At 38.5% G+C, this 22,267-nt stretch overlaps 1 protein-coding gene across 1 annotated transcript; it reads right to left on the bottom strand.

The window, feature by feature from the left end:
* Nucleotides 1-4,759: 4,759 nt before the first annotated feature.
* On the bottom strand, nucleotides 4,760-5,698 carry LOC130872927 (olfactory receptor 150). Its single transcript, XM_057767322.1, has one exon. The coding sequence runs from the start codon at nucleotides 5,696-5,698 to the stop codon at nucleotides 4,760-4,762; it is 939 nt and encodes a 312-aa protein (XP_057623305.1).
* Between the last annotated feature and the right edge of the window lie 16,569 nt (nucleotides 5,699-22,267).

The following is a 22,267-nucleotide window of genomic DNA, read 5'->3' as shown; positions in this document are numbered from 1 at the left end:
TGGATGGACATCATAACTACATTTTTACAAATTTAGAATTATTAATGTTTCTTAGGTAAGAGCCCAAATCAGGAGATATCATATAAAATTAGTAAATTAACATTATATAAAGTCTGGAAAAAAAAGACACACAGTATGGTAATATATCAAATAATATATTCAAGGAACAGATTTGAGACAAATAAACTTCTGGGGCCTTTGCACTAATCATCATACAATGTGGTTATGTCCTTGCAGCATGAAGAACATTAAGACAGGTCCTAAAACAAATGACTCTGAGACTGTTTTCATTGGCCATGTGACTAGTCTTCTTCTGTTCCCTGCCTCTGGCAGTGATGTGCCGGAAAGCAAAGGTTCTTATCACAGAAGCTCCATTTGGCCTTAACTGCGTCATTGTAGACTCAATACTAGTCATGAATGTCTGGTCCATCCCAACTGACTAATGGCCCTGAAGTCTACCATGTTCTCATAAATTCTGCAGCTTCCCGATCCTCTAACACTGCCTTTATGTTTTAATACCTTTCACCTTGACAGAGGATCACAAACGCTCTTCCCTAAATCAGTTGTCTTAGCCTTCTTTTATCTGATACATCTAAACCATGAGTGAGTCACCAGCTTTGCCTGCATCATAGCGTTACCGAAGCAGAAATGACATAGAGCAAAGCATTTAATTTGTTCACATTGTACACATTTAAACACTCATGCCACCATAATAATCAAGATAATGAATATATGCAACCTTTTCAAATGGTTCTTTGTATACTTTTATAGTCCATTTATGTTTAGAAGGCTTAATTTGAGACCTACCCACTCAAGTTTTGATAGGGCACATGCCGATTTGTTAACCCTAGGCACTGCATGGCACAGTATGCATTTATAATTTACCATCCCAACTTTAGTTAAGATTTTTACATTGATTAATGTTCCCATCTCTCTCCACCCATCCTACAGTAAATTTTTTGAATGTTTTTCTATGGATTTTACAATAATCCTTACCATATTTAAGTAGAATAATTTAGTGCTTTTGCTTTTGTAGCTTGTTTAGTTCAATTTGTATAGTATCTTTCTTGTTTGTCCATGTTGATTCCTGTTTGGGGTCAGGCTTCACCCCAGTCCCTGTTATCCATGTGTCCCAGGAGTCAGAAATGTTCAGGTTGAACTTTCCATCACAGCCCCCTCCCTCAAAGCTGCCACAATCCAGAAACCACCTCTGAGAAAGCCCACCAAAGGGTGACCCCTCCCCAGAGAGGATCACGACCACTCCCACAGGCTACTTAAACTGCTCTCCTCCCACAGAGAACAAACACATGGTCTTTCTGGTTCTCCTTTCCCCTCTCTGTGATTTCCCAGTCTTTCTTCCTTGGGGGAAGGCCACCAGGGAAGCACTCACACATCCATTAAACCTGGGCTTTTTCTATTTTCTCTGATTTGGATTATTGCATTGGCAGAGAGGTTTATTGTGGTATAAAAACCCTTAAATTTCAACTGTAAGATTTCTTTTGGAGAATAAAAAAATTGTCTTATTTAAAAGTATTTAATAATGCTGTACAACAACAATAAAATTGCTAAGCTACATCCACACTTTAAATTTTTACTGTATTTCATCAAATTCATCTAGGAGCAAGCTGTTTCCATAGTTCTGCATTACCTTGACAAAATCTGTGTAATCTCTGTAGTCATCCTGGCTGCACTAACCAGTTATGTTTTGTGTCCAAAAACAGGAAAACTCATCACAGTTGTATGGACAGAGGGAACTTCTAGAATTTGACCTAGAGTTTGAAGCTTGACATGAACAAAAGCATTTTATCATAAAGGTAGAGATGATAGCCACATGGGAACTATTATAAAAATTTATGGAAAATAATCATGAATACTTTGAGGATGATGCCACTTCAAGAAGATATTGTCTGGATGTGAGTGTGAACCTATAGTAAAAAGCATTCAAAAGTGACAAACAGAAATGATGTTTCCAGTGCTGAGTACAGAGAAAGGCATAACACAGAGTCCTGCTACTCTTCAGACTTCTACAGTCTAGAAGGGGAGAGGGAGGTAGTCGGCCTGATTGTTTAATATTCAAGTGTTAAAATTACAGTTTTCATGTCCAAAATATATGGTTTTATTGAATCAGGCAGGGATAGCACAGGCCGTTAATTCTAACACTAGGGAGGCAGAAGCAGGCAGATCTCTGTGAGTTCAAGGTCAGCCTGGTCTACAAGTGCTAGTTCCAGGACAGGCTCCAAACATTCAGAAAAACACTGTTTCCAAAAACAAAAACAAAAACAACAACAACAAAAAAAACTGGGATAGAGTTCCAGTGAATACTGAAATCATTTAATTTTTCAAACACTTTTACACCAATACAAAAGGGGTAAGAAGGCAGCAAAAGAGTTCTTTAACATAATACAAAGGACAACTACAACAGTTAACTGTTTTAACACTTTGAGGCATAAAGTCATTAGCATTCTGTTGTTTATAGAGTGAAAATACCTTAAACCAAGTATCCTCAAAGCAGCAACTCCCCAGGTAATCTGCTATTACAAAAGAAGGAGCAAAAGTATGCTTGAATATTCTGACCATCTGTCAGGGTGGAATGGATCTACCTGTATGAGCCACCTTAATGTCAAAAGGACCAAGTCACCACATCCTGAGTTAGGATGTGTAGTCCTGAGTAGTGTCCTCAGTTTTAAGCAACCTCCAAACTCTTTAACCATCAGACAAGGTGGAAATAGGATTATATTTTTGGGCCTCCACAATATGTGACTGAATTATCAGGCTAACAACCTATGACTAGACAGATTCTTGGCTCTCATGGAGAATCTACTACTATTACTCTGCTATGCTGACATTGTATTAAATCAACCCCAACTGATTTACATTACATTACTTATCATTACACTGTTATATTAAATCAGCTTTCAATCCTCAGCAGAGAAGCTTCTATATGTAGTACAGACTGATTGTAATAGAGATTCACAAGGTGTGAGAATAAGAGACTGTTCAGCCCTCAGTGAAACATATAAAACACACTCTGCCTCTCTGTCAAGGCACAGAAATCCTTGTAGAAGAGGTGTAAAGAAAAAGTTTAAGAGCCAGAGGTGGTGATTGACTACAGGGAAACTTTATCTTCTGAATATATTAGGGAAGCTGTGTTTGTAACAACATGTATAAAACCGATGCAAGCCCAGCCAGACCAAACTCCAGCACAGACAGGGATGTAGGGATGAAGTTCCACCCCCAGCTGGGAGGCTATTGGAAACTGATGGCTTATGGGAGAGAGTCATTAACTCTAAGAGTGTAGTCCCTGGTAATTGGACCATGCTCCAACAGAATAGCTGAGCAACGCAATTTGCTTTTGTTGCATTCTAAAAACAAATTAAAGGACACAAGATGAATGCATAGGAAAGGGAGTGGATATAGCAAGAGTAAGGAGGATATGATAAAAAAAACCATGGTACAAAATTGTCAAAACACTAGTTTGTGTGTGTGTGTGTGTGTGTGTGTGTGTGTGTGAGAGAGAGAGAGAGAGAGAGAGTATTAGAAGACAGTTTTGTTTTCTTAGACAGTTTTGGAGTTTGAGTACTACTTGTCATTAGTCAGAAAGCAATAGTTTAACTTACTCATATTAATTAATAAACCAAAGTTTGTATTTGAAAAAGAATGCTCTGCATAAATATTCGGTTTTAAAATGTGGGTTGAAAAATAACTATCTCTTTGTCATAAGAAAAATTAGTATTAAATTATCAGAAAACAGATTTTTTTGATTTAAAAACATTTTTTTCATACCATATTTTCTGATCAGGGTTTGTTCCTCCTCATCGACTCCCCAGATCTTTCCCACCTCCCCATGCTTTCAATCTCACACCTTTTCTCTCCATGTTTGGGAAACAGACAGTCAAATAAAACAAAGAAACAAACCAGAACAAAACAAAAACAAAGAAAAGTCATAGCAGGAGAAACATGATTGGATTCACACATAAATACACATATAAAAACCCCATAAAATCACAAAATAGGAAGCAATAGTATACAAACAAATATCAGTAAGGTAAAAATTTCTAAACAAAGCAATCTGAGACAAAAGATTTCCAAAAATATCATAGAATTTGCTTTGTGTTGGCCATTTACTTATCATAGCATCAAACGTGTATTAAGGGATCTGGAGAAGTATGTGTCAATTTATCCAGCTAGTAATATATAATGTGAGTCTGTGACACTTATATTATTTAATTCTCACTAAGAAAAATACAACCTTTATCTTCCTATAATTTCTAATATAGATCTAAACAACTAATAAGACTTAAATTTCAGGCTTTGTGTTTTTGTTAAAGTTATTTATTATAGAGATCAAACTTTCAGTGGTTGGGCAGTACACGTCACTGAAAAATTTTAGATAGTCTAGATATTGAGAATATAAAAAGAAATGACCAAATGTATTTATTCATCAAATAAAGAATTTTAGCTAAAGGAACACATTCTATACATATAAAGCAAAATGAACCAAGAAATGCTTTGATAAATGAAAAATATATTTATAGGTTTTACAGGTTATTCTCTGTAGGTGAACTATGTAACATTCAAGAATTGCCTTTTCCAAGTGTAAGGAGTTATAAATCCATTTCTCCTTCAATCAGCTTCTTTTCCTACCGAAATAATCACATACTAACAGTACACTCATGGATAGACACATGTTATTGTCTCTGGACTCCTTTCTGAACAAAATGCCTAGATATGGTATGTTTTTGTTATGATGAATATTTCTTCATACATGGAACTTCTTTTTTTGAAATAACTTACTTAGAGCAAGTTTGACGTCCCTGTTCCTCAGGCTGTAGATCATGGGATTCAGCATGGGCACAACAGTTGTATAAAACACAGAGGACACTTTGCCTTTGTCTTTGGAGCTGACTGAGAAGGGCTGTAGGTACATGAATGCTAGGGAACCAAAGAAGACAGCAACAGCAGAGAAGTGGGAGCTGCAAGTGCTGAAGGCTTTGAATCTGCCCTCAGTGGATTTAATACGGAGGATGCTAGCAATGATGAAGATGTAAGAACCAAAGATGGTCAGGGTTGGAATAAAGATATTGAAAGCACTGAGACATAGAAGTACTACTTCATTGATAAAAGTACTGGTGCAAGCAATCTCCATCAATGGGAAAAGATCACAGAAGTAATGGTTTATTATATTAGTGTTACAGAAAACCACTCTTAGCATGCAGAGAGTATGGACTGCTGCACCAATGAAGCCCATACCATACAGCCCACCAACCATCCAGGAACAGACTTGGTAAGACATAGTGACATTGTAGAGCAAGGGATTACAAATGGCAACATAGCGGTCATATGCCATGGCAGCCAACATGTGACATTCAGAAATAACAAAAGCAATGAAGAAATAGAGCTGAGTCATACATTCCTGGTAGGAGATGACATTCTTCTTTGCCACAAAGTTCACCAGCATTTTTGGGGTGATGATAGTGGAGTAACAGAGGTCAATGAAGGACAGACTGCTGAGGAAGAAGTACATGGGGGTGTGCAGGTGGGAGCTGAGCAGGATCAGGATGATCATTCCCAGGTTCCCCAGCACTGTAAACAGGTAGATTCCAAGGAAGAGGAGGAACAGGGGAAGTTGCAGCTCTGGTTTTTCTGTTAACCCAGCAAGGATGAACTCAGTCACTATGGATTGATTGCCTTCTGCCATTTCTTCCTGAGAGTTCTATTTATGAAATGAAAAACAATAGGAATTATATATTTGTTGTCTTTCCATACATTGAAATGTAATATAGAATTTATGTCTTTTTGGACAGAAATTTTCAGTTCTCTGACAAATCTTGTGCATGTTAGATGGCAAAAAAGTTTGTGACTCCAAAAATATGGAATATGCAAACAAACAGCAGGTAGACATCTACATCTGTCTGTGTTCTATCACAGAACAGCATGTTTGTACTTGGTCCCAAATCTCGGGAGAAAAGGTGTGATTGCTTTGATTTTGTTTCCTCTGCACTCTATATACCTTACTAATACCATGCTCATCTACGCTATGGAGCTTTCATATTCAGATATGTATAACATCCACAAGAGAACCTAACCAGTACAGCTGGAAGTCTGCCATGGTAACTTAATATACAAGTAAAATAAAAGCTGTTTGCACTTTCATTTAGCATTGAATCAGAAGTTTTATTTCTGGCAATTAATCAAGGAAATAGAAAGAAGACCCTTTTATGAGGAAAGCAAATATGAAGTTGTATATTCTTATTAACAATGATGTCCTTTACAGACAATTCTAATCCTGTCATATTTCTATTGAACTGGTATATGAAGTCAATGATGTTGTGGAAGACAAGATCAATATGAAAACTCAAGAATTATAGAACTATCATAACCCTGTGAAATTCTTATGAGTAAGTGAGAGGGATTTAGAGGAATTAAACAGCTAAGTAAATGGAATTCAAAGATTCAAAATTGTAAAAAATGGAAAAACAATTCTAAAATGTCGTATAAATTCAGTGCAATATCTGTGAAATCAAAACTGTGTTATTGTAGATACTGACACACAGACAATAGAATACTTAGAGAATATATGTGGCCCAGGAAAATCAGAGAGAATTTGAAAGACAGGAATAAAGTGGGAGATTTTACTTTTTTACTTTTTCCTACTTGGACATTTTTTAAGTGTTACAGTATCAAGATAGTACCATATTGACTTAAACACAGGTGCACTATGAAATGAAATTAATGGTCTCAAAATGAATATCTCTAAAGAAATAGTTCAGTATAACTATTTTATGACATTAAATGCAGAGATAGTAATTTTTTTCAACATATGGCACTGAAATAATGCATAACTCCTTTTAATCAATAAAATTATTTAAAAATGTATACTGGAATAAACATGACAGCCAAATTTATAGCAATAATAACAATAATAATAAACCACAAGCCAAAATTTTGCAAGTTTAGAACTGATGATAGTTCTTAAATAAAATGGCAAAGCAAAAACAATCATACAAAATTAATAAGTTGAGAATTATTAAAAATTAAAAGGTGCATTGAAAGACATAACATATAACTTGACACATGAAATGCAAAAAATTTCAAGGATTATATTTGAAGAAGTTATAGGTAGTGTACATAAAGAACTACACAACATAACTATTAAAATGACAAATGATGCTATTTGTAATGCTCAGAAGATATTAAGAGTCATCCCTCTATGCGATGCACACATGGCCAATAACCACCTGAAAATCTCTGTGTTACCACTAGTTGTTAAGGAGCTTCAAATCAAAACCATAATGGAAAAAAATATTTCACACCAATTGGAAAATTTACAATAAAAAGACAGTAAGTGTAGTTAAAGGAGTAAAAAAATAATCATTCTTACACATTTCTCCTGAAATTTTAAAATGATGCACAGTATTTAGAAAATGGCATTGCTTTAAATATAAAAAACCTGTTGCATTAACATGTACCTAATAATTTCAGTGTTGAATACATACCCCATGAACTAAAAATTTTCTGACATAAAAATTTTTATATTAATATATAGAAAAGTGTTTATGATAGTCCATGGTTGGAAGCCATCCAAGAGTCATTCGACAATGAATGGACAGGTATGGTGTACTTTGACCACAAAATGGGTCACTCAGTAAATATGCCTGAAATCATGAGAGTTGTCTCATTGTGAGACTGAAACATGCTACTTGAAATGAACCAGGTATGGGTAGCCAAATATTATAGGACACAATTATCAGTGTCAAGAATAGGTTATTCATATGGATTGAAAGAGCTGTATGCCAAGTGCTGTGGAAAAGGAGACTATCATGACCACTTGTGATAATGAGGCCTTAGTTGGGATGATGATGATAAAATGTTCTGCCATGGAACACGGTAATACCTGTATAGCTCCTTGATAATACTAAACACATTGAATTGTATAGTGGAAAATATGTATTTAATAGATACATACATATATATATATATAAATGCATCATAATGTGTGTATTATAATAGTGAGACAGCAATTTGACACTGACTTATGCTGTCTACTATATCCTGCTGTTTCATTACCCTCCCGCAAGCTATTTCCATCAAGACTTTGCCTCATGTCAAATATACCCATTTAAGTTTTCTCTAGGCTGTGACATCTCTCTCTCATAAGTAACTAAAAGCGCTTTGATGATTCATGGGCTAGCACAATCGCTGAGTATTTTGTTCTCTCTAAAATACAAAGAAGAAAACATAGGCTCTTGCTTCAATCTCTTTCTCTCTCTCTCTCTCTCTCTCTCTCTCTCTCTCTGTCTCTGTATCTGTCTCTCTCTCTCTCTGTGTGTGTGTGTGTGTGTGTGTGTGTGTATGTGCAGCCATGTGTGGGCCATAATGTGCATATAGAGCTCAGAGGACAATCTTTAGACATGGTTCCTTGCCTTTTTCAAGACAAGGTCTCTTTGGCTAGACCACCCAAGGCTAACTGGTCCCATTTGCCTCTGTAGTTTCTTCTTGCTCGGTCTCCTTTTTTTCCCAATGAGATGCTGCAATTGTCTATTAATATTTCTGGCTTTTTTTTAGTAGGTTCTTGGGATCCTTACTCAATTCTTCAGGCTTATGTAAGTATCCACTACAGAGTGCTCCCAAACCCAGGCCTTTGAAACTATTAACTGATAAAAAGTTCAAGACACAAGACACATAATTTAAAATGTTTCTCCTATGGTATTTTATGAGAGGGGCAAAAAAGGACAAAACAGAACAAAACAGAGGAACTATTAAGTGGGGCCAGTAAAAAAGATAGCAGAAAACATTGTCAAAAAAAAATCAGGTGAAGTCCTCAATAACTTACCTCACAACTATTCTTTTCTAACTGCCTGAATGACCAACTACTGCCAATAATTACCATCTCCAATGTTAGCTTGAAGAATGTCTCAAAGTTAATATTATTGGATGAGTGTACTCCTTACTCCACATCCTCTCCAGCAAAGGCTATCATTGTTGTTGTTGATTTTAGCCATTCTGACAGGTGTAAGATGGTATCTCAAAGTTGTTTTGATTTGCATTTTCCTGATCGCTAAGGAGGTTGAGCATAACCTTAAGTGTCTTTTGGCCATTTGAACTTCTTCTGTTGAGAATTCTCTGTTCAGTTAAGTGCCCCATTTTTTAATTGGGTTAATTAGCATTTTAAAGTCTAGTTTCTTGAGTTCTTTATATATTTTGCAGATCAGACCTTTGTCTGTTGAGGGGTTGGTGAAGATCTTCTCCCAGTCAGTGGGTTGCCTTTTTGTCTTAGTGACAGTGTCCTTTGCTTTACAGAAGCTTCTTAGTTTCAGGAGGTCCCATTTATTCAATGTTGCCCTTAATGTCTGTGCTGCTGGGGTTATATGTAGAAAGTGGTCTCCTGTGCCCATATGTTGTAGAGTACTTCCCACTTTCTCTTCTATCAGGTTCAGTGTGTTCAGACTTGTATTGAGGTCTTTAATCCATCTGGACTTGAGTTTTGTACATGGTGATAGACATGGATTTATTTTCATTTTTTTTACAGGTGACAACCAGTTCTGCCAGCACCATTTGTTGAAGATACTCTCTTTCTTCCATTGTATACTTTTAGTTCCTTTATCAAAAATCAGGTGTTCATAGGTTTGTGGGTTAAAATCTGGGTCTTCTACTCTATTCCATTGATCGACTTCTCTGTCACTCATCCATTGCTGGTGGGAATGCAAACTTGTGCAACCACTATGGAAAGCAGTGTGGCGGTTTCTCAGGAAATTCGGGACCAACCTACCCCAGGACCCAGCAATACCACTCTTGGGAATATACCCAAAAGATGCCCTATCATACAACAAAAGCATTTGTTCAACTATGTTCATAGTAACATTATTTGTAATAGCCAGAACCTGGAAACAACCTACATGCCCTTCCACAGAAGAATGGATGAAGAAAGTGTGGAATATATACATATTAGAGTACTACTCAGTGGTAAAAAACAATGACTTCTCGAATTTTGCATGCAAATGGATGGAAATAGAAAACATTATCCTGAGTGAGGTAACCCAGACCCAAAAAGATGAACATGGGATGTACTCACTCATAATTGGTTTTTGCCATAAATATAGGACATTGAGCCTATAATTCGTGATCCTAGAGAAGCTAAATAAGAAGGTGAACCCAAAGAAAAACATATAGTTATCCTCCTGGATATTGGAAGTAGTCAAGATTTCTGGGCAAAAATTTGGGAACTGGGGGTTGGGGTGGGATGGGGGAAAGGGGAGATGGGGAGAGAAAAGTGTGAAGGGGAGGATGGGAGGCACTTGGGGGAATGGGATGGTTGGGATAACAGAAGGATGGATATGGGAGCAGGGAAGTATATATCTTAATTAAGGGAGCCATTTTAGGGTTGGCAAGAGCCTTGACTAAAGAGGGGTTACCAGGGGTTCAGAGAGATGTACCCAACTAGGTCCTTGGGCAGCTCAGGAGAGAGAGTCTGAAATGGCCTGATCTTATAGCCCTACTAATGAATATCTTGCATATCACTATAGAACCTTCATCTGTCGATGGATGGAGATAGAGACAGAGACCCACATTGGAGCAATGGACTGAGCTCCAAAGGTCCAAATGAGGAACTGAAGGAGAAAGAACATGAACAAGGAAGTCAAGACCACAAGGGGGGCACCCACCCACTGAGACAGTGGGGCTGATCTATTAGCAGATCACCAAGGCCAGCTGAACTGGGACTGAAAATGCATGGGATAAAACTGGACTCACTGAATATGATGGACAATGAGGGCTGCTGAGAAGCCAAGGACAATGGCACTGAGTTTTGACCCTACTGCATGTACTGGCTTTGTGGGAGCCTAGCCGGTTTGGATGCTCATCTTCCTAAACCTGGATGGAGGGGGGAGGACCTTGGACTTTCCACAGGGCAGGGAACCCTGACTGCTCTTTGTACTGGAGAGGGAGGGGGAGGGGAATGGGGCGTGGGGGGAGTGGGAGGAAAAAGGGAGGTGGGGAAGAGTCAGAAATTTTTAATTAAAAAATATTTAATAAAAAGGAAAAACTTAATATTATTGGTTCATAAAAGCTTAATGTTCTGACATCTTGTCTTCATTCACAAACCTTTACTAATTTTAGTAATCAGCTGGATTTATATCTATTACAGAGCTTACATACACACACATAGGAATGGATTGAACATGTCCTCAAAGTTCTGTTAGAAATTTAATCTCTAAAGTGACAGTGTGAAGTAGTGGAAACCTTAAAGAAGACTTTACAAGATCACTGCTTAATAAGATGAAAGTAAGTTAGTTATATTATAGGTGCCTAACATAAGAATGAGTTTGGACTCTAGTGCTATAGTGTATGTATCACTTTTCTTCCTTGTCTACCACAACATGAGGATCCCTCTGACATTGGACTTCCAAGCATCCAGGGATTAGAGATTAATGAATTTCTGATCATTATTGATTGATTATTTTAGAATGTAGTACTATGTTAATCAGCAGACAAGATACTAACACATACCATTATACAATTCTGAGGCTTTCAGCAGTCATATGAGTGCTTTTTTTTTTTTGCCACTCCTGCCTCTCATAAGCTGTCTCAGGAAACACTAGTCCTCATCACAAGATTTGCCTTATTTTTTGCAAAGTCTTTGTGAATTTGGCAGCAGTTAGGAATCCGGACTCATAACTAAGTTAATCAGTCTGTTTCTTACAAAATCTCTTAGTCCTGTCTTGCAGCTTTGTATTCTACTCTGCTAATGTCATCTGTCCAATTGCATGCTTTGGAACTTGACAGAAAACCATACTCCACTAAATCAGTTGATTAGTCTAACTGTGAATGATCAATTTTAGAGATGACTAGGTCATCAGCAAAATGCCTTAATGATTTATAAATGAAATGCTATTTATATTATCTTAATAAGAATAAGAGAAGCTCTTTACCAACCCCGCATCAGACAAAGGTCTGATATCCAAAATATATAAAGAACTCAAGAAACTAGACACTAAAACTCTAATTAACTCAATTAAAAATGGGGTACTGAACTGAACAGAGAATTCTTAACAGAAGTTCAAATGGCCAAAAGACACTTAAGGTCATGCTCAACCTCCTTAGCGATCAGGGAAATGCAAATCAAAACAACTTTGAGATACCATCTTACACCTGTCAGATTGGCTAAAATCAAAAACATCAATGATAACCTATGCTGGAGAGGATGTGGAGTAAGGGGAACACTCATCCATTGTTGATGGGAATGCAAACTTTTGCAACCACTTGGGAAATCAGTGTGGTAGTTTCTCAGGAAACTGGGAGTCAACCTATCTCAGGATCTAGCAATTCTACTCTTGCGAATATACCCGAGAGATGCCCAATCATACTACAAAAGCATTTGTTCAACTATGTTCATAGCAACACTATTTGTAATAGCCAGAACCTGGAAACAACCTAGGTGCCCCTCAATAGAAGAATGGATAAAGAAGGTGTGGCACATCTACACTTCAGAGTTCTACTCAGTGGTAAAATACAATGACATCTTGAATTTTGCATGCAAATGAATGGAAATACAAAACGCTTTACTGAGTGAGATAACACAGACCCAAAAAGAGGAATATGGTATGTACTTACTCATAAGTGGATTCTAACCATAAACAAAGGACATTGAGCCTATAGTTCTTGATCCTAGAGAAGCTAAATAAGAAGGTGAACCCAAAGAAATACATACAGTTATCATCCTGGATATTGGAAGTAGATAAGATCACTGGGAAAAAGTTGGGAGCAGAGGGGTGTGGTGGGGTGCGGGGAAGGGGAGATGAGGAGAGAGAAGTGAGAAGGGGAGGATTGGGGACAGCTTGGGGTAATGGGATAATTGAGATCTAGGAAGCGTGGATATGGGAGCAGGGAAGAAGCTATCTTAACTAAGGGAGCCATTTTAGGGCTGGCTAGAGTCTTGGCTCTAGAGGGGTTCCCAGGTGTCCAAGGGTATTTCCCCAACTAGGTCCGTGGGCAACAGAGGAAAGGGTGCCTGAACTGGCCTTCTCCTATAGACACACTGATGAATATCTTGCATATCACCATAGAACCTTCATCTAGCGATGGATGGAGATAGAGACAGAGACCCACAATGGAGCACTGGACTGAGCTCCCAAAGAACAGATGAGGAACAGAAAGAGGGAGAACATGAGCAAGGAAGTCAGGACTGCGAGGGGTGCGTCCACCAACGGTTCTATGGCATGACTGAGCTAATGGGAGCTCACCAAGACCGGCTGGACTGGGTCTGAACAAATATGTGATCAAACTGGACTCTCTGAATGTGGCTGACAATGAGGGCAGACTGAGAAGCTAATGATAATGACACTGGATTTTGATTCTACTGCATGTACTGGCTTTTTGGGAGCCTAGTTTGTTTGGATGCAGACCTTCCTAGGATGGGTGGGGCTTGGACTTCCCACAAGGCAGGGCACCCTGACTTCTCTTAGGACTGGAAAGTGAGGGGGAAGAGGAGTGGGGTGAGTGGGAGGGAAATGGGAGGGTTGGAGGAGGTGGAATTTTTAAATAAATAAATAAATAAATAAATAAATAAATAAATAAATAAAAATACTATTGAGTAGTGAATAGTGACAATTTAATATACATAATTTAATTAGTCCATGTATATTCTAATCTTGCAATACTGTCACCACAATCTTTGTAATCATATACATGTACTCTGTCAATAGTTTTATGCCTTTTTTTGCATGCCTTCTTTCCATCTTCCTTCCTTCCTTCCCTCCCTCCCTTCCTCCTTCCCTTCCTCCCTCCCTCCCTCCCTCTCTCTCTCTCTCTCTCTCTCTCCTTTCCTTCCTTTCTTCTTTCTTTTTTCTTTCTTTCTCTCTTTCTTTCTATCTATCTTTCTTTCTTTTTTTAATTCTTTCTTCATTTCTTTCTTCATTCTGGTTGTTCAAGACAGGCTGTCCTGGAATTCACTCTGTAGACCAGGCTGGTCTCAAACTCCAGAAATCTGTCTGCCTCTATCTCTTGAGAGCTGGAATTAAAAGCATGCACCACAACCACCTAGCTGCTTGCTTTCTTTAAACGTGTTTAGAATGCCTATTAAAAGGAAATCTGCCTTAGGTTCTAAGTGTAATACCTTCCTATAAACCACCAGAAGTATACTATACAGAGAATTATACTTTAAGAATTAGTACTAATTGCACAAGTCCTACCTAAGTGCCCCACGTATCACCGCATGAATCACCATTATATTCTTGTCTTTGGATTTGAATTTTATGCTTACCCTATATAAGTAAATAATTCTGCTCTTCTTCTTTTTTACTGCATTATTTCACTTTCCATAGTGTTCTTTGGGTTTATCCATGCCATTTCAAATAAGATTTCCTTTGGAAAATAAACATTGTGTTATTTTTCAAGAAAGCAATGCCAACTCATAACAAATGTGTGATTGGTAAGGCATTTTCAGAATCTTTGTTTCACTAAGGTCTTGCTAGTTTAATGCAGTAAAAGGTTTAAACAATTCTGCATTATATTATTTAGTAGTTGATAAATCAATGTAGTCATCATATGTACACTGCACAGTTGTATCTGTCCATGTAAATAAAAAAAACAGTATCTCCTAGTTATATGAACCCAGGAAACCTTTAAAACTGTGTCTTAGGGCTAGAAAATATGAGTTATTATTCTGTAAGAATTTATATCTAATTCTGTCTTAAAAATACATTTTATCAACAACTTAGCTGATATCATTCACAAAATTATTATGAAATTTATAGACTATGATAATGAACACCTAATTGTTATTTCAAGAAGATATTACTTGGGTATGAATGTGAACTGACACTAAAATAATTTAATGGTGATAAGCAGAAATGCTGTTCTGAGAATTCAGGACTGAAATATATTGGTGACATTTGCTCCTCAAAATGTTCTAATACAGAAGTTGGAGGGGAAGCAGGAAGTAAGTACACCATGAAGGCAGGTCCAAAGGAGTGTGGCTGCTATGGTCTGACTAGAAGGGGTCCAGTGGATGCTTTTCAAATGGAAAACAAAGCTAGAAGGATTACCAGAAGTAACCTAGGTCTGCACAAATTTCCGTGATAATTAGTATTATTATAAGAAGGTTTGGAGTTAATGCATATATGCATAAGAATAGCAAGGTAAGTAAATTAATCACTTAAAATGATTTATGTTAAGAAACAGGAGATCCAATATGACAAAAATAGTAGACACACAAGTTAAACAGCATTGGATGAACCTTATTGTTTCATATGTGTATTTAATAACAGTGCTTTATAAATTGAAATTGTCCACTAAAACCAGGCAAATAAATGTAACTTGTAACTAGTATCTGTATACCAGTAACAAATTAGTATTACATTTATTGTATGTTACTTTAAATGCAATTTTGCTAACATCAAAATTCATACAAATGGAATAAGCGTAGGTAGAAAGGTGAAAATGGTCAGGACATTCCTGTCTTTATGTGTGTTATTGGGAAATATGAGTGATCACCATCAGACAGCATGAAGAAATTCTGACGTCTGTGATCTAGAGTTCATGGTGGGCCTCTGAAATTCTGAGCTAAACTGGAGTGAGGAGAATCCAATGTACATATTCACCTTTCTTTACTTGGAAACCTGTCTCACTGTGAAATGTGAACGGGAGGCTCAATTCTCTTTTGTGAATTTGCTCTTCATTTAGTGATGCTGCTAATCCAAAGTAAAAGCATAGGCTTTTCTATTTCTAAGGGATCAGAAGACAAATCGTTAATTCTGAGTATTTCACATGCTCATACAAATCCACCATCCTGATTGCCCCACAGCTTCCCAAGGCACTTACCTGAATGATGTTATTGTCACATAGCATCTCATAGTGAGTTTTCATTAAAATATATGTAAAAGGAAATTCTCTCAAGATTTCTTTCCACAAGGGATAAGTTGCTGTGAGACAAGAATAATTAAAGTTTCCTTTAGCGTCCCTTTTATAACATTTCCATTGATTCCCATGTGTACAATTCTTTTTTTTTTGTATTGTCAAGTAGGAAATAATTTTTTTTATTAATTAATTCATTTAATTATTAAAGATTTCTGCCTCTTCCCCGCCACCACCTCCCATTCCCTCCCCCTCCCCCAATCAAGTCTTCCTTCCTCCTCAGCCCAAAGAGCAAGCAGGTTTCTCTGCCCTGTGGGAGGTCCAAGGACCACCCACCTCCATCCAGGTCTATTAAAGTGAGCATCCAAACTACCTGGGCTCCCACAAAGCCATTACGTGCAATAGGATCAAGAACCCATTGCCATTGTTCTTCAGTTCTCAGTAGTCCTCATTGTCCATTATGTTCAGCGAGACCGGTTTTGTCCCATGCTTTTTCAGTCCCCGGCCAGCTGGCCTTGGTGAGTTCCCGATAGAACATCCCCATTGCCTCAGTGTGTGGGTGCACCCCTCGCAGTCCTGAGTTCCTTGCTCGTGCTCACTCTCCTTCTGCTAAATAAGAAGGTGAACCCAAAGAAAAACATATAAGCATCCCCCTGAATATTAACCTTCATCAGACGATGAAAGAAGACAGAGACAGAGACCAACATTGGAGCACTGGACTGAAGTCTCACGATCCAAAGGAGGTACAATTCTTTCTTATTTGTTGAAGTTGAACAACAATTAAGTTAAGGGCTTTCCAAGGTCTTGAGATACGGTTGTCAGAGACTTTTACAACAGTTTCCATTTGAAAATAGTTTCTGAAATACTGGAGAACATGAGTCTGGTATTTTTCAGTTTTTTAAGGTTTGGAGAAATACACAATGATTTGTAATTGTTATTAAATGTTGCTAACTAGGGCTGGATCCATGACTCAGCAGCTAAGACAGCATACTGCTCTTACAGAGGAACTGATTTCACTTCCTAGCACCCATGTCATGTAGGGGTAGGATTCTGTGTACTCTCCACCAGTGCTGGGATTTTCTGTGACTTGAGCTTGTGTAGGTGTTGTACAAACTGTCACAATTTCTATGATTTCCTATATACAAATGTCCTTCAAAGGCCGTTTCCTTACAGTCATTTACCACATCTGGCTCTTTCACTCTTACCATGTTTTCTTCTGATGTGATAGCTGAACATTTGGAGGGATTTTCACTAATTTTGTGTGTGATGATACTTTCTTTGTGATCTAGCAGCAAATAAAGCTTGCCTGGAGATCAGAGAGCAGAGGTAAGCCACTAGGTTATCCATAGAAGCAAGGCAGAGATGGCACACAATTTTAATCCCAGCACTTGGGAGATGGAGACAGAGGCGGGGATCTCTTTGAGTTCAAGGTCACCTAGTGCTACAAAAGATTGATCCTGTCTAAAAGACAAAGAGAGCCAGGCAGTGATGTCTCATGACTTTAATCCCAGCACTAGGAAGGTGGAGACAGGAAGGAATAAGGCTGGGAGGAGAGAGGTTTATAAGGCGGGAGGACACAGGAGCTCAAACAACTCTGTCAGCATTTTTTTTTTATTGAAAAAAAAATTTTCCCACTTCCTCCTCGCCTCACATTTCCCTCCCCCTCCTCCCGCCCCTCTCCCCCTACCCCCACTCCTCTTCTCCTCCCTCTCCAGTCCGAAGAGCAGTCAGGGTTCCCTGCCCTGTGGAAAGTCCAAGGTACTCCTACCTCCATCCAGGTCTAGGAAGGTGACCATCCAAACTGTCTAGACTCCCACAAAGCCAGAACATGAAGTAGGATCAAACCCCGTGCCATTCTCCTTGGCCTCTCATCAGCTTTCATTGTCCGCCATGTTCGGAGAGTCCGGTTTTATCCCATGCTTTTTCAGTCGCAGTCCAGCTGGCCTTGGTGAGCTCCCAATAGATCGGCCCTACTGTCTCAGTGGTTGGTGCACCCCTCATGGTCCTGACTTCCTTGCTCATGTTCTCCCTCCTTCTGCTCCTCATTAGAACCTTGGGAGCTCAGTCCGGTGCTCCAGTGTGGGTCTCTGTCTCTATCTCCATCCATCGCTAGATGAAGGTTCTATGGTGATATGCAAGATATTCATCAGTATGGCTATAGGATAGGTTCATTTCAGGTTCCCTATCCTCAGGTGCACCAAGGAACTAACTGGGGACATTGCCCTGGGCACCTGGTAGCCATTCCAAGTTCAAGTCTCTTGCCAACCCTTAGGTGTCTCCCTTAACTAAGATATGAGTTTCCCTGTTCCCCTATCCAACCTTCCTTTATCCCTAATCACCCCGATCCCCCCAGTTCCCCTCATCCTCTCCTTCACACTTTTATCTCTCCATCTCCCCTCACCCCCATCCCACCCCACTCCCAAGATTCCAATTTTTTGCCCGGCAATCTTGTCTATTTCCCATAGCTGGGAGGATATCTATATGTTTTTCCTTGGGTTTACCCTCTTGTTTAGCTTCTTTAGGATCACAAATTATAGACTCAGTGGCCCATATCCATGGCTAGAAACCAATTATGAGTGAGTACATCCCATGATCTTCTTTTTGGGTCTGGGTTACCTCACTCAGGATAGTATTTTCTATTTCCATCCATTTGCATGCAAAATTCGAGAAGTCATTGTTTTTTACCGTAGAGTAGTACTCTAATGTGTATATATTCCACACTTTCTTCATCCATTCTTCCATTGAAGGACATCTAGGTTGCTTCCAGGTTCTGGCTATTACAAATAATGCTGCTATGAACATAGTTGAACAAATGTTTCGTCATATGATAGGGCATCTCTTGGGTATATTCCCAAGAGTGCTATTGCTGGGTCCAGGGGTAGGTTGATCCCAATTTTTCTGAGAAACCGCCACACTGATTTCCAAAGTGGTTGCACAAGTTTGCAGTCCCACCAGCAATGGATGAGGGTACCCCTTTCTCCACAACCTCTCCAGCAAAGGCTATCCTTGGTGTTTTTGATTTTAGCCATTCTGACAGGTGTAAGATGATATCTCAAAGTTGTTTTGATTTGCATTTCTCTGATCGCTAAGGAGGTTGAGCATGACATTAAGTATCTTTTGGCCATTTGAACTTCTTCTTGACAATAACTTTAAGGCATTGAAGAAAGAAATTGAAGAGGATACCAGAAAATGGAAGGATCTGCCTTGCTCTTGGATTGGGAGGATCAACATAGTAAAAATGACAATCCTACCAAAGGCAATTTATAGATTCAATGCAATCCCCATCAAGGTCCCATCAAAATTCTTCACAGATCTTGAGAGGACAATAATCAGCTTTATATGGAAAAACAAAAAACCCAGGATAGCCAAAACAATCTTATACAATAAAGGAACTTCTGGAGGCATTACCATCCCTGACTTCAAACTCTATTACAGAGCTACAGTAATGAAAACAGCGTGGTACTGGCATAAAAACAGAGAAGTCGACCAATGGAATCGTATAGAAGACCCGGATGTTAACCCACAAACCTATGAACAACTGATTTTCGATAAAGGAGCTAAAAGTATACAATGGAAGAAAGAAAGCATCTTCAACAAATGGTGCTGGCACAACTGGATGTCAACTTGTAGAAGAATGGAAATAGACCCATATCTATCACCATGCACAAAACTCAAGTCCAAATGGATCAAAGACCTCAATATCAATCTGAACACACTGAACCTGATAGAAGAGAAAATGGGAAGTACCCTACATCATATGGGCACAGGAGATCACTTCCTATGTATAACCCCAGCAGCACAGACATTAAGGGCAACATTGAATAAATAAATGGGACCTCCTGAAACTGAGAAGCTTCTGTAAAGCAAAGGACACTGTCATTAAGACAAAAAGGCAACCTACTGACTGGGAGAAGATCTTCACCAACCCCGCAACAGACAAAGGTCTGATCTCCAAAATATATAAAGAACTCAAGAAACTAGACTTTAAAATGATAATTAACCCAATTAAAAAATGGGGCTCTGTCAGCATTTGTGAAGACAGGATTTTGCCCCCTTTGGTCGAGGATTCAGTAGAGGTAAAAATTCACTTTGGTGGCTCACTTCTTACTTGTCTGATTTCTCAGCATTTTCCCTGATATCTGACTATGGATTTTTATTATTAGGATCAATTAGAATTCATGCTATAGTTATTCTATTTAGGGCTGAGGACTCTGTAATCACTTACTTTCTACACCCCAACTACTGTCGGTCTCAGTGTGCTTCAACATCTACTGCATCTGATGCTGAGAGATACCCCAATTAATGGATTCTTAGCTTTGATAAGTGTGGCATTTAGGTGGTAACAAGAGTAAAGACAGGGTATCATGTACATAGGAGATGTCTTAATATTATGGTCAACAATTCCATAAGTATAAAAGTATTCTGAAATAAAATTGAATAACAGAACATTTGGCCTTTTTTCTTGAAGGGAAGAAAGAAAGGAAGGAATGAAATAACAAAGGAAAGAAGGAAGGGGGAAAAGAAGAAAAAGTCTTAGACCATTGTTCCATATTTTCTGTGCCTCTATAGCTATAGATAATTCTTTTTAATCATTATGCTTTTTATTGGTCCATAGTTGAATAATTTAATTATTTATAGCACATTTATAATCTGTTTGCAAATTAACAACAAATTTATATATACTATAATTCTCTCAAGCATGCAGATGTCAAAAATGTGTATTTCTTCTCATTTTCTTCTATGAATGTATGTGTTGTATGGATATGTGTTTATATCTGTGGGCATGTGTAGACACCCATACATGCTTTTGTAGAGGTCATAGGACACCAATGACTTCTATTGCTGTCTTTCATTTCCTTAAGTCAGGATCTCTCACTGAATCTGAAGCTTGGGATTGTATAAAATTTTGACTAGAGTGGCTGGCCATTTAGCCCTGGTGGTCCTCCTGTCTCTCCTTTCCCTGCATCAGAATTACAGATGTACTGCCACTCTAACCTTTTCTAAACTTGGGTGATGAACTCAGATCTACTCGTCTGTGCATCAATTCCTCTTATCGATTGCAGTATCTCAAGCCCCTCTGAAATTTCAATGTTTTACTGAAAATGATCACAAACTAATTTTTGATCAGTCATGGAGACACATGCCTTTAAGATGTCCTATTAGAAGGATGAATAATGGGTGCTGTGCACATGGAAACAGTCTGGAGTAGAGAATTAGTTTACAGAATGCCTAGAAATAAATTAAGACTTTTTCTTCGCTGCTCCCGTATCCATCCTTCCTATATCCCAACCATCCCAATCCTCCGAGCTCCTCCCATCCTCCCCTTCTCATATTTCTCATCCCATTTCCCCTTTGCCCCATGCCACCTCACCCGCAAGTTCCCAGTTTTTGCCCTGCAATCTTGTCTACTTCCCCCTCTCCATGCGGATGACTATATGATTTTCTTTGGGTTCACTTTCTTATTTAGCTTCTATAGGATCACACATTATATGCTTAATGTCTTTTATTTTATGGCTAGAAACCGATTTTGAGTGAGTACATCCCATGTTCCTCTTTTTGAGTCTGGGATACCTCACTCAGGATAGTGTTTTCTATTTCCATCCATTTGCACGCAAAATTCGAGAAGTCATTGTTTTTTACTGCTGAGTAGTACTCTAATATGTATATATTCCACACTTTCTTCATCCATTCCTCCATTGAAGGGCATCTAGGTTGTTTCCAGGTTTTGGCTATTACAAACAATGCTGCTATGAACATAGTTGAACAGATACTTTTGTCATTTGATGTGGCATCTCTTGGGTATATTCCCAATAGTGGTATTACTGGATCTTGGGGTAGGTTGATCCCAAATTTCCTGAGAAATCGCCACACTGATTTCCAAAGTGGTTGCACAAGTTTGCATTCCCACCAGCAATGAATGAGTGTGCCTCTTTCTCCACAACCTCTCCAGCAAAGGCTATCATTGGTGTTCTTGATTTTAGCCACTCTGACAGGTGTAAGATGGTATCTCAAAGTTGTTTTAATTTGCATTTCCCTTATCGCTAAGGAGGTTGAGCATGACCTTAGGTGTCTTTTGGCCATTTGAATTTCTTCTGTTGAGAATTCTCTGTTCAGATCAGTGCCCCATTTTTTTATTGGGTTCATTAGCATTTTAAAGTTTAGTTTCTTGAGTTCTTTATATATTTTGGTGATCAGACCTTTGTCTGTTGCAGGGTTGGTGAAGATCTTCTCCCAGTCAGTGGGTTGCCTTTTTGTCTTAGTGACAGTGTCCTTTGCTTTACAGAAGCTACTCAGTTTCAGGAGGTCCCATTTATTCAATGTTGCCCTTAATGTCTGTGCTGCTGGGGATAAACGTAGGAAGTGATCTCCTGTACCCATATGTTGTAGAGTACTTCCAACTTTTTCTTCTATCAGGTTC

Source organism: Chionomys nivalis, chromosome 4 (genome assembly GCF_950005125.1).
Source record: "Chionomys nivalis chromosome 4, mChiNiv1.1, whole genome shotgun sequence".
NCBI classification, from domain to species: Eukaryota; Metazoa; Chordata; class Mammalia; order Rodentia; family Cricetidae; genus Chionomys; species Chionomys nivalis.
Note: the sequence above shows the minus strand (reverse complement) of the source record. Positions and strands in the feature narration are given on the sequence as shown.